Source organism: Leopardus geoffroyi, chromosome E3, assembly GCF_018350155.1.
Source record: "Leopardus geoffroyi isolate Oge1 chromosome E3, O.geoffroyi_Oge1_pat1.0, whole genome shotgun sequence".
Lineage (NCBI taxonomy): Eukaryota > Metazoa > Chordata > Mammalia > Carnivora > Felidae > Leopardus > Leopardus geoffroyi.
This window is the reverse complement of record NC_059340.1, coordinates 34,787,171-34,802,294: the sequence shown is the minus strand read 5'-3', so window position 1 is coordinate 34,802,294 and position 15,124 is coordinate 34,787,171. Positions and strand designations below refer to the sequence as shown.

The following is a 15,124-nucleotide window of genomic DNA, read 5'->3' as shown; positions in this document are numbered from 1 at the left end:
CCTCCCCATGGGGCCTTGTGAGCGATCTGCTCAGCCTGCACCTTTCCAGACTGAGACAGGAGGCAGCGGCGATGTCCTAAACCCACCAGCAGACAGAAAGCCGAGTGGTGCCGGTGTTGGCTTGGCTCGCGGGAGAGAGAGGAAATCATCCTGCGGTCAGGCAGATCTAATTTCCATCCCAGGGGTACCCCTTTCTCTCTTCGTGCCCTCGGGCCAGTTAACTTCGCCTGTCTGTGCCTCAGTCTCCTCTCCTGTATCCTGCCCCGCTTATCTCCATAGTCCCCGCCAGCCACCACCGGTTTTGCCCCCCTCCCTCCTCGATCACGAGGCAGCTCAGAGGCCGAGGGCTTGCTCCGGTGGGTCAGCGCCCCCAGCTCCCAGCATGCACCTGTTTGTTGAGTGACTGATTGACGGCATGTGGAAGAGTGCAGGTGCCTAACAAGTACCCAGCAAGGGTCAGCTGTGATGATGCTCACAACACAGGAAGGGGAGGTCATCGTGAAGTGATGCCACACAAGGAGGGTGATGTCACGGTGAGGGTGATGGTGTCATGGTGAGGACGGTGGTAGTGTCATCTCACGACCCCCAAACCTGCACTTACCGAGGAATCTTCTGAATCTTACAAGAACAGGTTCAAAACCTCAGCTGTGCGCTGGAACCATCCAGAGAGTTCTCTGACTCTAGGTGCCATCAGAGCAAGGATGCAGCCCGGGGCACAGGGCTTTTAAAAGATGCCCAGGTGATTCTAATGTGTGGTAAGGTGACAATCACCCCTGTCACTTAGCAAATCCTCCAGATTGATGTCATACACACAGTGGTCCCGGGCCAGTAGCATCCCTGTCACCCGGGAGCTGGTCAGCAATGTGAATTCTCGGGTCCCACCAGGACCTCCTGACTGGCTCTTTCGGCCCCTGGGGAGGGCAGCCCGCCAGGGGGGTTTGGACACCGAGAAGAGTCTCACACGCTCCGGTGTGAGCAGAGCCACCCCAGGGGATTCAGATACGCGGACACTTTGGGCACCCCCATTCCCATGGGCTGGAAAACCAGGAAGAAAGGAGGGATGGAATGTCCTGGGGTCTGGAGGAAGGGATACAAGGAGTCCCTGAAGACCGCCCCGTCAGCAAACTCCACGGGAGTCTGTCACTTCACATCCTAGGCCCACCCCCAGCACCTACACTGACAAAGGCCCACGTCACCCCCAGACTTATGTTTGCCTAGAAGGAGCCAGGCTTCCCTGGAGAACACTCCATGCCAACAGGCCCACGCAGGTGGGCACCATCCCCCACCCAGACCCACGAAGGCCACACGACAACTAACGCTGTGTCATTACACAAGAGCTGGAAAAGTGTCACCAGGACTCGGTCCGCGGCGGACTTCACACCTTGGACAGAAGACCGCATGTGGGGACAGCAGGGCGGGGCAGGGGGGACACTTTACAACAAACACCTCCCTTCTGGAGGCGTGTTAGAAATGCACAGTTGCCTGAGGTGGCCCCTGCTCACTGTTTAAATGCCAGTGACGACTGAGATGTGCCGATTCCTCAGGGGACCCTGGTTTCCGCATTCCTGGCATGTGTGGACCTCGCCAGCCGTGGGCTTGCGGCCAGGGAAGCAGGCTCAGTCAACACACTCACGTGGAAACTAAGGGCAAAGACAACTGCCCAGGAGTTGTTGCTGCGTCTGTGAGGATGTTCTCGCCCACCGAGCGCAAACGTGCTCGTCGTTCTCCCCTCCCCGGGCAAGTCTGCTGACTGTTCCTTCCTGCAAACCCGAAGCCTGCCGATTCCTCTTCCCGCCCGTTATGAGCGTGTCGGTGGTCCTACCCGGCAACAGCGATGAAGCCACACGCAAGGGGACCAGCGCACTGACCACCAGAGGCCCTCAGGCCTTCATGTCCGGGACGATCACGTGACGTCTCAAAGCACAGCCCCTGATCGCAGAATCTCCGCTCCGAGTGAGCCGGACTTACTCGAGCCCTGGGACTCCGGGCGGGACGAGCACGCACCCGGCTGACTTCGGCAGGACGTGTGCACGGCCTGGCTGGTGAGAAGCCCAGACTTCTGCTCTCGTCCCCTGCTTTCGCACCGCCCCCGCCCCCCTGGGTTCCAGGTCGCAGGACAGCCACCCACAGCAAGCACCCTGCAGCCAGCCGCTAAACCGGCTCAGAGCAGCCGAGGGAAAGGACCGAGCACTGTCCCTGCAGCGAGGAAAACACCAGCTCGTCGTGCACCTTTCTGCAGCTCTCCTGACCTCTCTGGTCTCCCGTGTCCTTGGCAAAGAAGGCGAGCCGATCCACTGGGCAGGGGGGTGGGGTGAGGGCTGACGCGAAGGCGGGGGGGGGGGGGGGGGGGGGCCTGCGGACGCTGGGAGGCTCCACTTACGATGAAGGGGGTGCGTTTGTCACTCCAGGTGATGGGGATTCTGCACTCCCGCAGCTCCCTCCGGCCTGCACAGACACACACGTGCACGGACACACAGATGCACGGGCCCGGCCGCACACACGGCACGAAGTCGACAGCTGGGTCCGGAGCTCAGTCCACAGCGGCCCTCGGGCTGAGGAGGAGGAGACTGCAGCCCCCCCCCCCCCCAACGGGTCCCGGCCGCCCCCGGCCAGCCCCTCCCTCCCAGCGGACCGGGCACCCGGGCTCAGACGGCCTGGTCCTGCCTCTGCCTCAGGCTGAGCACACGGGCCGCCACCATGAAGGCCACCCCGGTGAACAGCTCAGTGATGAAGCTGATCCAGCCCAGGGCCAGGGACCAGCCGAAGCGGATGTCCACCTGGTCCAGGAGGGCCTTCTCCTCCAGGAGACACAGTGCCTCCTGGAAGGCGGCGGCCGAGTACGCGATGTAGACGCTCATTCCAGCGAGGGTCACCAAGGCTGCGGGACAGGCAAAGGAGAGCAGATCAAACGCCGGGGCTCTGCATCCTCCTCCTCCTGCTCCTCCCCCTCCCCCCTCCTTTCCCCTCCTCCTCCCCCTCTGCTCCCTTCCCTGTCCCTTCTGCCCTCAAAAACTCCTGTTCGTCACCACATCTCAGCTCGTGTTGATTCCAGGACCTCCCAGAGCAGGTCAAACCCCCTGTGGTTTCACAGCACCTCACGGCCCTCCGTCACTGTCCAGGTCAGAGGCGCATTTTGCATTTGTGAGATCACTGAGCTGACGTCCACCCCCCGACAACGGGCTATGAGTTCCAGGGGCCTCGTCCTGGATTCCCCCGGCGCCCAGAACGGGGCTGGCACGCGGTGGGCCTCCGTAGACCGTGAACTAGGGCAGTGCCGTCCAGGGCCACAGCTGCTGGCCACAGGGGATGACTTAAACCAATTTAAACAAACCCCTCAGCCCTCCCGGGCATCCGCCACACCTCAAGTGCCCCACAGCCTGGTTCGAGGCTCCCCCTTGGCCCAGCGCGGATCAGACCTCCCGCCACTGCAGAAAGTACAACTGGCCAGCGTGGTTTCGAGAATTAGTCACTGAGTGAGCTATTAATGCTAGTATTGGTAACAGTAGTGGGTGACTGGAGGACATCTGAGCCTCACGATATTTTCACGTCCATTCTCTTTGGGTTTTTTCCTCCATGGACCCCAGGTGTGTGCATCACCTCTGTTCTTGTTTTGTTTTGTTTTGTTTTGTTTTGTTTTGTTTTGTTTTGTTTTCAAGGAGGGAGGCCTTACGCTCCCAGCCTCGCGCTGGACCCCATCTTTGAAAGCCTCTGGTCTGCCAGACCACAGGGATGACAGGCATTGCCCATTTTTTAAGCAAGCAAGCAAGCAAGCAAGCAAGCAGGATCTGCCAGGACATCAGAGAGACATGAAGACCAAGGGTCTCCGGCCGACCCACAGCCCTCAAGCGGAAGCTGTCAGCGTCTTCTGTGAAACCAGGAAAGCAATCCTGAGGATCTGCCCCTGCCCTCTGCTTCTCTCTTGGGGCCACAGACCCAGGGACCCTGGGCCAAAACCATTCACCCCACCCAGCTATGTGGACAGGATGTCACATATGGACATCCCCATGTCACAGATGGGGAAACCGAGACCCAGAGAGGGAATGGGACGCCCGCCCCACCCACCCCTGCCGAGGGTTCATGCACATCCCCTTCCGAAGCCCGCGCTCCATACATGGGGGCACCTACCTCCAAAGAGGAAGAGGGTCCCCGTGAGCAGGAGGAGGATGGAGACTCGAAGGAGGAAGCTCAGAAACCCCGTCATCCCCCCAAAAACCATCAGGATAAGGCTGAGCGGCAGCAGAATCACAAATGTCCCGTGCATGGCTTAGAAGAGAGAGGAGGACAGCGGGCAGAGGAGGGTTAGCAACATCCTTCAGTCAATCAACAAACCCTGTGCACCACCTAGGGGCCAGGCCCCGGGTGCTGGGAGCAAAAATTAACAGCGTTGTTACTACCGTGTCAAGACCTCACTCTTTGTCATGGCTGAGTAATATTCCCTCGTCTAAATGAAGTTAAGAGAAAGACACATACCATCCGATTTCACTGATGTAGAATCTAAAAGACAAGTGAATGAGCAAACAGAAAACACTTTCATGCCCAGAACAAACTGGTGGCTACCAGCAAGGAGGGGGGGGGCGGGACAAGTGACATAAAGGGAGTTAAGAGGTACACACTCCCAAGTATAAGATAAATGAGTCACTACATGGGGACTATAGTCATTAATACTGTAGTAACGTTGTATGGAGACAGATGGTGACTACACCTGTCATGATGAGCACTGAGCATCATGTACAGAATTGTCGAATCCCTATGTTGTACCCCTGAAACTAATATATTTTTAAAAACTTTTTTAGTGTTTATTTATTTTTGAGGGAGAGAGAAACAGAGTGTGAGTAGGGGAGGGACAGAGAGAGAGGGAGGCACAGAATCCGAAGCCGGCTCCAGGCTCCGAGCCGTCCGCACAGAGCCCCACGCGGGGCTCGAACTCATGAACTCTGAGATCGTGACCTGAGCCGAAGTCGGCCACTCAACCAACTGGGCCACCCAGGCGCCCCTCCCCCGACACTAATATAATGCTGTATGTCAAGCAAGCACACCAGTGGTTAAAACTATGGACTTGAGAGCCAGATGCTCTGCATCTGAATTCAGGCTGACTATGGGGCCATGGGCATGTCACTTAACTCCACAGAACCTCCCTGTCCACATCTGTGAAACGGACGCAATAATATGGGACTCACAGTATTACCATAAGGACGGCGTGCGTGAAGATGATGGGGCAGCGCAGGGAAGCATAAACCATGTGGTAAGTACTAGATAGACGGTGACCTTGCCAGTAGTAACAATGATGGAGACAATAATCCGGTCCGACACCCACTGTGACCAGATCACCTTGTCTTCAACCCTCTAAATGCTACCAGCCCTGGCAAGTCAAGGAAACAAGACCGACCTCCCTTCTTCCCTCCCTCCTTCCTTCCTTCCTTCCTTCCTTCCTTCCTTCCTTCCTTAAGGAAAAGTCTTGGGCCAGAACCTGTAAGATCTGTGGCCCTGTATGGCATTGCCTCCAGACTATGGCTGGGAAGGGAAATCATTTCTCATTTAGAAATTAATAAGGTTTCCTGAGGCAGGTTCAGCCCGGCGGCACGGCGTGTGCGTTTCCCCAGACACACCGCAAGCTGACTTGACGTACACGTTCAATTAAATGTCTGGCTAAGAACAGGCTTCCTGTGGGAGAGTTGTAAAATCTCCTGCTGAAGTTTGGCTCAGCTTCTTGTGGGGTGTGAGCGTGTGTGTGTGTGTGTGTGTGTGTGTGTGTCCTAGTCTTTGTTATTTCCCGAGCCACAGACGTGGGGCATGAATATTGATTCTGAGTTCTGTTCCCCTTAGAAATGTATCCACTTCTGGGGAGGCTGGGTGGCTCAGTCAGTTGAGCATCCAACTTCAGCTCAGGTCATGATCTCATGGTTGGTGGCTTCGAGCCCCACGTCTGGCTCTATGCTGACAGCTCAGAGCCTGGAGCCTATTTCAGATTCTGTGTCTCCCTCTCTCTCTGCCTCTCTCTCTCTCTCTCTCTCCCAGAAGTAAATAAAAAATTTTTTTTTGAAGATCCTGAACCTAATTACATGTACAAGGACACTGTTTACAAATAAGGTCACATCTCCACGGACCAGGGGTTAGGACATGGACGTATCTTTCTTTTTTGGGGGGAGAGGGGGTGACACCTTCCAATCCAGTACAGTGTTTATGGTAGCAGCTCAACAGATGTTAGCCAAGATTACTACATAGAATTAATAACAATCATCATAAATGTTGACAGGTCATTGTTTTATCAAGGGCAAATGTGTGTCCAAGGGCAAGAGACCTTTCAGTATAGAAGTGCTTTGTGGCAAGTAAAGAGAAGAGCAAATACAGAAAGAGGCAAAAATGTTCATGCCAAGGAAAAGATTATTGTGATCATCCCATTTTCACACTGTTCAAAGAACTGCTCACTGGGAAAACCAGGCTTCCAATTCCACAATGCCAGCGAGGTCAGGCAGCCCCAGGGTGGTTACCCAAGTAATAGTCGTGCTCTTAAAGAAAGCAGAGACACAACTCTCTCCAGAAATATCCGAAGCACTGGCAAAAGAAGAAAATCTCAGGAACCATCTCCCAAAGGGGGAAATGTCACACTGACTTTATTTTCAAACCTTGTCAAAGCGACGCTGAGCCCCAGGAAGGGCTCAGAGATATTCAGTCCTACCGTGCCTGGTAAGGAAGTGAATTTTTTTTTTTTAATTTGAAGGAAAAATAAGATTAAAAGAGAGAGGAGGCAAACCAAAAGAGACTCTTAAATACAGACAACAAGCTGAGGGCTGATGGAGGGGAGGTGGGTTGGGGATGGGCTAGATGGGCGATGGGCATTAGGAGGGCACTTGTTGGGACGAGCACTGGGTGTTGTATGTAAGTGATGAATCACTAAATTCTACTCCTGAAGTCATTATTACACTATATGTTAATTAAATTGGATTTAAATTTTTTAAAAAATGTTTAAAGAGAAAAAAATTTTTACATATTTGTCCTTGAATCTGTTGTGACCACACACAACTCGGTCCTTTTGAGAACAGGGACGACATCGTGCAACCCAAGATGCATTACTGTGATGCGGGCAAAGCAGGGCTCTACAAGCAAAGACCTGGGTTCAATTCCCGACTCTACCTGTACCCAGGTGAATGTCATTGTCTCCCAAAAGCCTGCTTCCGCTCCTGTCCGTTGGACCAAGGGCTTTGGCTTTGCCAAGCTGTTAATGAGCGCCAAGTGTGAGAATAACTGTTTCCTTCTTGCCCTCCAGCATCCTGGGCTCCACCAGGTAAGAACTGTGATTCCCATTTCACAGATGAGGAGAGTGAGGTTCAAGACACGCAGGTCAGTTGCTCAAGGTGGAGCAGTGGAACCAAGGAGGCTGACAAAGGGGTGGTAAGATGGGCGTTTCACCCAGCCTGGGGATTAGGAAGGTCTCTCAGGGCTGCAAAAGAGGTCTGGACCTAAGGTCAGATGAGAAGGCGTGGGGGCAGGCGTTCCTGAACGAGGGGACAGAAAGCGCCAAGTCCACGAAGCCAGAGTTATCTGGAAGCATCCGCACATCCCAGCTCTTGCAGCTGGAGAGCCAGGGGGTGCTCACCAAGGTCCCAGGAGCCATGCTAAGGAGAAATCCAACCACCCGGGGGCGTCCTCCTGGGGCTTGCTCTATAGCGAACACAACAACATTGTTCTTCCAAGAAACGAAGACAAGAGCGGTGTGGCCACCACCTCAACCCCTCCTTCGTCCTCTCCTCCCCAGAGCGAACCTCTTGTCAATGCTTGGATGTACATATTTCCAGTCTTCTTTCCATATGTTTACGTATCTTCCTAGGTATTCACCTGTCTCTCTAATTCTAAAGGGCACCCTTCAATCTGAAAACATCATGTGTTGGGGCGCCTGGGTGGCGCAGTCGGTTAAGCGTCCGACTTCAGCCAGGTCACGATCTCGCGGTCCGTGAGTTCGAGCCCCGCGTCGGGCTCTGGGCTGATGGCTCAGAGCCTGGAGCCTGTTTCCGATTCTGTGTCTCCCTCTCTCTCTGCCCCTCCCCCGTTCATGCTCTGTCTCTCTCTGTCCCAAAAATAAATAAACGTTGAAAAAAAAATTAAAAAAAAAATGAAAACATCATGTGTTGGACCTTCCACAGCATCTCACAATTACAATGGCCGTGTTGCTTCCTTTCCTAATGGCACGTAAATAAAGGTGCATCTTATTGTTTTTGGCCGTACTCATAGCAAAGAGATCGTGTTGGGAATAGCATCACACTACCCATAACACTCTGGAACTTGCTTTATTCACTCCACGGTATTTCTTGGCGTTTTATCCACATTAGTATACTCTTCTTCATGGATTTACATCATCTTCCGAAGAATAAACATACCACAGGCAGACACGTAGCATATCTCCACCCATGAGCACTGAGGTCGTACCTTGTTCTCTGCTGTTACAAACACGGTTTGGGTGAGCCTCTTCTTAGAAACGTCGTAGTAGGATCCCAAGAAATGGAATCACTTCGAATATGAATCTTTTGTTTCCTTGTTCGTTTATTTTTTTTAATTTTTTTTAATTTTATTTTTTTTTATTATATGAAATTTGTCAAATTCGTTTCCATACAACACCCAGTGCTCATCCCCAAAAATGCCTTCTTCAATGCCCATCACTTACACTCCCCTCCTTCCCACCCTCCATCAACCCTCAGTTTGTTCTCAGTTTTTAAGAGTCTCTTATGCTTTGGCTCTCTTCCACTCTAACCTCTTTTTTTTCTTTTTTTTTCCTTCCCCTCCCCCATGGGTTTCTGTTAAGCTTCTCAGGATCCACATAAGAGTGAAAACATATGGTATCTGTCTTTCTCTGTATGACTTATTTCACTTAGCATCACACTCTCCAGTTCCATCCATGTTGCTACAAAGGGCCATATTTCATTCTTTCTCATTGCCACATAGTACTCCATTGTGTATATAAACCACAATTTCTTTATCCATTCATCGATTGATGGACATTTAGGCTCTTTCCATAATTTGGCTATTGTTGAGAGTGCTGCTATAAACATTGGAGTACAAGTGCCCCTATGCATCAGTACTCCTGTATCCCTTGGGTAAATTCCTAGCAGTGCTATTGCTGGGTCATAGGGTAGGTCTATTTTTAATTTTGGGGGGAACCTCCACACTGTTTTCCAGAGTGGCTCCTTGTTCATTTAAAGTGTATACTTGACTTTCAACAGGTACCCCAAGAGGCAGCCAAGAGGGCCTTTGTGCCCAGAGATGCTGAAACCCTCCTGCCTATCACACAGCTATCATAAGTCACACTGAGAATTTCCCCCTGGATTCAGGCAGCCTCTGAATGCCATTATGTCCCCAATCCCTTTCTTTCTGTCCCCCACCATCTCTACTCTTGAAATCTGCACCAAGCATCATGGGAGGGCTGGTTTTAATTTTCCACACCGCTGCAACAGCTGGGTTCCCAGAAGGACTGGAGATCCAGTCTTGTGATTTTTCCAACATCACCTCCTCAGAGGACAAGCAGGCCAGGCCTCTGGCCCTCCGTCCAGCTTCTGCCCCTGCTGTGCTGTGTTGGGCGAGGCGTTTGGCCTCTCCGTGTCTGATGCATTTGGCTGTAGGAGGATCAGTCTGACCTTTTTCCTGGCTCTTAGGAGATGCAGCCAAAGTAAGGAACAGGCAGGACATGAGGTGTGTGTAAGAAGCACTTTCTAGGGGCACCTGGGGGGCTCAGTCAGTTGAGCATCTGACTTCAGCTCAAGTCATGAGTTCGAGCCTCACATCGGGCTCTCTGCTGTCAGCATGGAGCCCACCTCAGATCCTCTGTCTCCCTCTCTCTGCACCTCCCCCACTCACGCTCTCTCTTTCTCTCTCAAAAATAAAAAATACAGGGGCGCCTGGGTGGCTTAGTCAGTTAAGCGTCCGACTTTGGCTCAGGTCACGGTCTCACGGTTCGTGGGTTCGAGCCCCACGTTGGGCTTTGTGCTGACAGCTCAGAGCCTGGAGCCTGTTTCCGATTCTGTGTCTCTGTCTTTCTCTGCCCCTCCCCAGCTCATTCTCTCTCTCTCTCTCTCTCAAAAATAAATAAACATTAAAACTTTTAAAATAAATACATAAAAGAAGAAAAAACCAGACCCACTTTCCACGCTGTCTCCAGAAACACCGGCCTTCCAGCTGTCTCTGGACCTCCCCCACCACCCCAAATCTACTGCACAGCTCTGCTCATGCTAAGCCTCCTGGTAATCTCAATCTGATTCCTTGTCAGAAGAGGCAGTGTAGGATGGGGACTCTGAATCCAGGAAAGAGCCAAAAGCTCCTCTTCTGGACTCCGATGGCCTCGGGCTCAGCACGCTCACATTACGTGGGAATCGTACTCAGTGTCATCTCATTCTCAAAGGGTAGCAACGGCCTGGATTCAATTCCCAGACCTACCTGTTACTGTGCAAACTTTGATAACTTACCTAACCTCTCTGTGCTTCAGTTTCCTCATTTGAAAAGTGAGGGTGATAATGAAACTTCCTGCCTTGTGAGACTGTTGTGAAGATTAAGTGAGGTGATATATGCAAAGCGCTCAGAATAGCATGGGGCACACGCGACTGTTCCATAAATGTTGGCTGTTCCTCTCACTGTCCTTCAACCACCCCACGGAAAGGTGACGCTGCTTCATTCCCTTTATACACCTGCTACTATTTGAAACAAGTTTACGTTTATTTAGTCACTGGCCCGTGTGTTTATTATCTGCCTTCTGCGCTAGACTCTAAACTCTGTGTGAGACGCACCTGTCTCCTCATGTTCTAGCCCCCCGCCCGTCTAGCCCAGTATGAGAAGGAATACTTATGGACTAAGTCTCTAGTGATTAGCTCCATTTTGCAGATGAGAAGCCTGAGGCTCAGGGAGGCAATGTGACTTAGAGCAGGAGGAGGCGATATTAATTGAGCTCCCGCTATGCATGATGTGACTATGCTGCTTTGCTTATGTGATCTCATTCCGTCTCAAAGCAGCCCATTTATGGAAGCAGGGGACCTGCCAGAAGTCACACAGCTGGTCAGATGTGGGGGCCCCCCTCTATGACAGGACTGGCCCTGCTCCTATCCCAAGTTACAAGCGCCGACTCTGCCCGGCCAATCACCACATCCCATCCCCTTGGCCACAATGATTGGCTCAGACCTGGGCTTGTGATCCAACGTGGCCCAATGAGAAGCCAAATAGGAAGTTTCTGCAGACTTTTGGGAAACAGAGAGCCTCCTGCCGCTTGGGTTGCTGAGATTGGAGAGGACTTGTTGAAAACAGGGCCCAAACAGAAGCAAAGCGCAGAGAAGAGAAGAAAGAAATTGAGTTTAGCTCTCTGGATCCCAGCACACTTGAACTTTTCAAGCGGACCAAGAATTCCTCTTCTTGTTTAAACAAGGATGATTTGAGTTTCACCAAAAGACTCCTGGCTGATGCAGCTAGCCTGGTTGTTTCTAGATTATGGCTCTTTTTTCAACACGGTATGCAATCCGATGAGCACCCCCCCCCCCAAAAAAAAAATAATTCCAGTCCCTGGCCAAGCAACCAAACCCATGTCAACCCCAGAGCTAATCTGGAAGACAAAACATCCAAGCAAGGTGGGTTTTTAGCAGGCGCTGGAGTGGTCTGCCTGCTTGGGTTTCCTTGCAGGAAAAAACCCAAGACTCCTTCCCCAGACACTCCCACTGGGATTTGTCTAGGAAGCTGACTCGGAGAACGTGCTGCTTTGACAACTGTCCTGTCTCGTCTACGACCTCAAAAGCAGGTCCTCGAAGGAAAGGAACATCTTCACATAACAAAAGAGCTTGGCCAAGATTCACGGTTCATTCTGGGGATAAAGGGAGTCTGAGAAAAGGTTCTTTCTGAGGGTGGTGTGCAACGAGCAGGCAGTCTGAAGGGGCAGCCTTCATGGTGTAGCAGCAACTCCGACTCAAGGCGGACTCACGGAGCACAGGCACCACTGAGGCTCCTCAAACGCACCCGCCCATCCCATCCTCCCGCATCCTCATGAAGAGAGATGGCTGGTATGCCCACTTTGCCAATGAGGGAACTGAGGCTTGGAGAGGTTAAGACACCTGTCCCAGGAGCACAGAGTGTCCTGCTAAAGGTCTGGGCTGCATTTGACACCCACCTCCCTCACGTCAAGGCCAGGAACTCTTGATTATTCTTGAAATGATGCTCTGGGAACACCGAACATTGATTCTGCTCTGCCTGGGGCTGAAGACAGAGTTCCCTCATCTCCCACATATTTCAAGGGTCTAGGGGACATCTCCTTCACTGGGACCTTATGCAGTGGGACTGGGTTCTATCACCTCATGAGAGCCAACAGCTAAGTTTTTGGGATTTGGGGGAGCCAGTTGACATCATGTTGACAGCTTGAAACGTCTACACCACAGAAATCGGCAAATGCTTCAAATCAAACCAGGAGACTCCCTCCTTCCCCAGAAAGACCATTGTTAACTCTTTCCCGGCACACCACCGGACTTCGGAGAAAGGGTCTGTTTCACTGACATATTTATTCATTTATGTTCCACTTCTAACATACTATAATATACTCATTCTCACCCCTGCTCAGCAAATCTTGGCTTTGACCCCACTCCATGCCAGGTTCTGTGCTAAATATTGGGCATCAAGCTGAGGCAAGACAGACATGGTCCCTGCCCTCATGTTTTCATCGTCCAATGAGGGAGCCAGTCTTTGACTCAAAAACTGTCACAAAACCTGTGCTATGAGTAGAAGCTGAGCAAGTCAAGCTGGCAGGACGGGAGCAGGGAGAGTTCAGGCAGAGGAAATAGCACGTGCAAAGTCCCAGCGGCAGGAGGAAATTTAGCATGTTCTAGCCAGAGAAGAAAGAGCAAGGGGGAGAAGGGAATTGGAGAGGCACCCTGGCCGGTGACTTCACCTTTGTCCCCAAGCCTCAACAAGCCTACCCAGAGCTACTCACATTTCTCAGGGTCTATGGAGCTTAGCCCTCATTGCCTCATCAGATTCTTTCTATGGTACCTCCCTGAAAAATGAAGGCAATAATGGAGATGACACTAACTCCATAGCACAGCAGGTGCACATTAAATGAAAACATAGATGGAAAGCATTTAGCTCCATGTCTGGTCCACTGCGAGTCTCGGTGAACGAAGTGAACTATTATGTTCATTTCCGCTGGAGGGAGGGGGCTGCTCTCTGCCTCTTGATTGCCTTTCTTGAATCATTGCACAAACCCAAGTGCTTGTTCTCAGCACTGAGGATACAAATAAGGCTGACACGGGGCGTGCCTTCGGATCTATGGGCTAAGATCTCTCTTTTCAGCATTCAGGTCCCCAGGCTGGTTTAGGTGTCTCTTCCACCCCGCACGCCCACTGCTTGTCACGCTGAAACGTGACTGTGCATTTCTACATCTGTCTCCGCAGCTAGTATCTGAGCTCCTGGAGGGCATGACCTAGGTCTTAGTTGTCAGCATGATGCCTGGCACATAGGAAGCCTGTGATGAACGTTTGTCGAATGAATTCTAAACCACACGATGTATGTAACCTGTGGAGCAAGAGAGGCCCCGCCCCTGCCCCTCACTCCCCTCCCCGCCCCTGCCCCTCACTCCCCCCCCCCCCTCCCCGGCCCGGTACCGGAGCGCCCCCTCCGCAGCGCCCTGGCCCCGCTCTTTCGAGGAGAGCCCCAAACCTGGCGTCCAGACCCGGGATTCTCCCCCGATCCCCAACCTCCCGGGACTCACTGAGAAGTTGCCGGCTTGAGTCGCCGACGGTCACGTTTTCCTGCCAGAAGGGGTTCATCAGCGGCGCACACGGGCTCTGGACTAGATGGGGCGGAGGAATCAGCGGCTGCGGGCCCGGAGCGGGGACCCCAGCCGGTGGCCTCGCCCCCCGCGCCCACCCTGGCTGCCGCCCCGGGGGAGGATCGTGCGGAGCCCGGAGCAGCTGCGGCCGGAACCAACCCCGCTCTGCAGCCCCCCGCCCACCTGGCCCGGGCTCAGACCCCCCGTTTTGTGCCTTGGGGCGGCGAGGGGTGGGTGGGGGGCAGGGGAAGAGCTGCGAGCCCGGCAACAGGTCCCCGGCGGGCGCGCAGCGCGCAGGGTCCCCGCGCTCAGCCTTACCCCGGCAGGTGCGCCAGAGGCCGGAGTGCGAGCTCAGAGGTTCGAGCTGGCTGCGGTTGGCGGCTCCCGCCCGGCCCCGCACGCCCGGGCCGCCCCGCTCCAGCCGCTCGGTGTCAATGATGTACCAGAAGTCCGTGCCGATGGCGGCCGCCAGGAGCACGAAGCTGAGCGCCCCGGTCAGCGCCGCCGCGCCCGCCAGCGCTCCCAGGTGCACCCGCATGGCGCAGCCGGGACCGCCGCCCGCGGCTCCCAGCTCCGGGTGCCCAGCCTCGGGACTCGGAGCCGCGCGGGCCTGCCGTCCGCCAGCCCTCCCTCCGGCCCTGGCTCCGCCCTCAGACCCTCACCTGCGCCCGCAGACCTGCCAGCGCCCCTCCCTCAACCGCCCCGGCCTCGCGGAGCCACCGCCACTCTCAGACCCCGCACCTGAGACCTCGGCCTTCCACCTCCGCCTTCAGACCCCCATCCGAGCCCTCGTCCCTCCCCTTGGACCTCCCCCGCCTCGCTCGGACCCCACCCCAGCCCTCCACTCCCACCCCCTACTTTCCTCCCAGGCTCTCTTCCCTCTGTCCGGGCCGGCCATCACCCAGTCTGCCCTGCCTGGCCCTTTCCGCCCCAGCCCTCCCGGCTCTCCCCACTTCCAGCCACACGTGCTCGGGGCCTTCCCACGGCTCCCCCTCCGGCCCCCCGTCCCTCGTCCAGACAAGTATGGAAGTTCTCGGTGGCGGACTGCAGGAGGGCAGCCTTCCCACAACCTGGGAGGAAGGCAGCGGGGCCTCGCGGGCCTGGCAGTCTTCAACAGCCCCTCTTCCTCCAGCTCCAATACACTTCCTCCAAAACCCACCTCTGGTTGATATTTCTAGGTTGACTGCAGAGGCAAAAGGCCGGCCCATTTTTCATGAAAGTTTTTTTTTTTTTTTTTAATTTTTTTTTCAACGTTTATTTATTTTTGGGACAGAGAGAGACAGAGCATGAACGGGGGAGGGGCAGAGAGAGAGGGAGACACAGAATCGGAAACAGGCTCCAGGCTCT

The 15,124-nt window shown here is 53.9% G+C and overlaps 1 protein-coding gene across 1 annotated transcript; it reads right to left on the bottom strand.

Moving 5' to 3' along the window:
- Positions 1 to 2,612: 2,612 nt before the first annotated feature.
- Positions 2,613 to 14,390, bottom strand: TMEM114 (transmembrane protein 114). The gene is made up of 4 exons (XM_045460946.1): positions 14,096 to 14,390; positions 13,718 to 13,798; positions 4,126 to 4,263; positions 2,613 to 2,878 (listed from the first exon to the last, which is right to left on the bottom strand). Exons 1-4 carry the CDS (start codon positions 14,313 to 14,315, stop codon positions 2,646 to 2,648), a joined length of 672 nt encoding a protein of 223 aa, XP_045316902.1. The 5' UTR covers positions 14,316 to 14,390; the 3' UTR covers positions 2,613 to 2,645.
- Positions 14,391 to 15,124: the final 734 nt, after the last annotated feature.

Coding starts and splice junctions, on each gene's coding strand:
- TMEM114 (XM_045460946.1), bottom strand. CDS start 14,315: ATGCGGGTGCACCTGGGAGCGCTGGCGGGCGCGGCGGCGCTGACCGGG. Junction 13,799..14,095: donor CCTCTGGCGCACCTGCCGGG/GTAAGGCTGAGC, acceptor CGCCCCATCTAG/TCCAGAGCCCGTGTGCGCCG. Junction 2,879..4,125: donor GACCCTCTTCCTCTTTGGAG/GTAGGTGCCCCC, acceptor CCTGTCCCGCAG/CCTTGGTGACCCTCGCTGGA.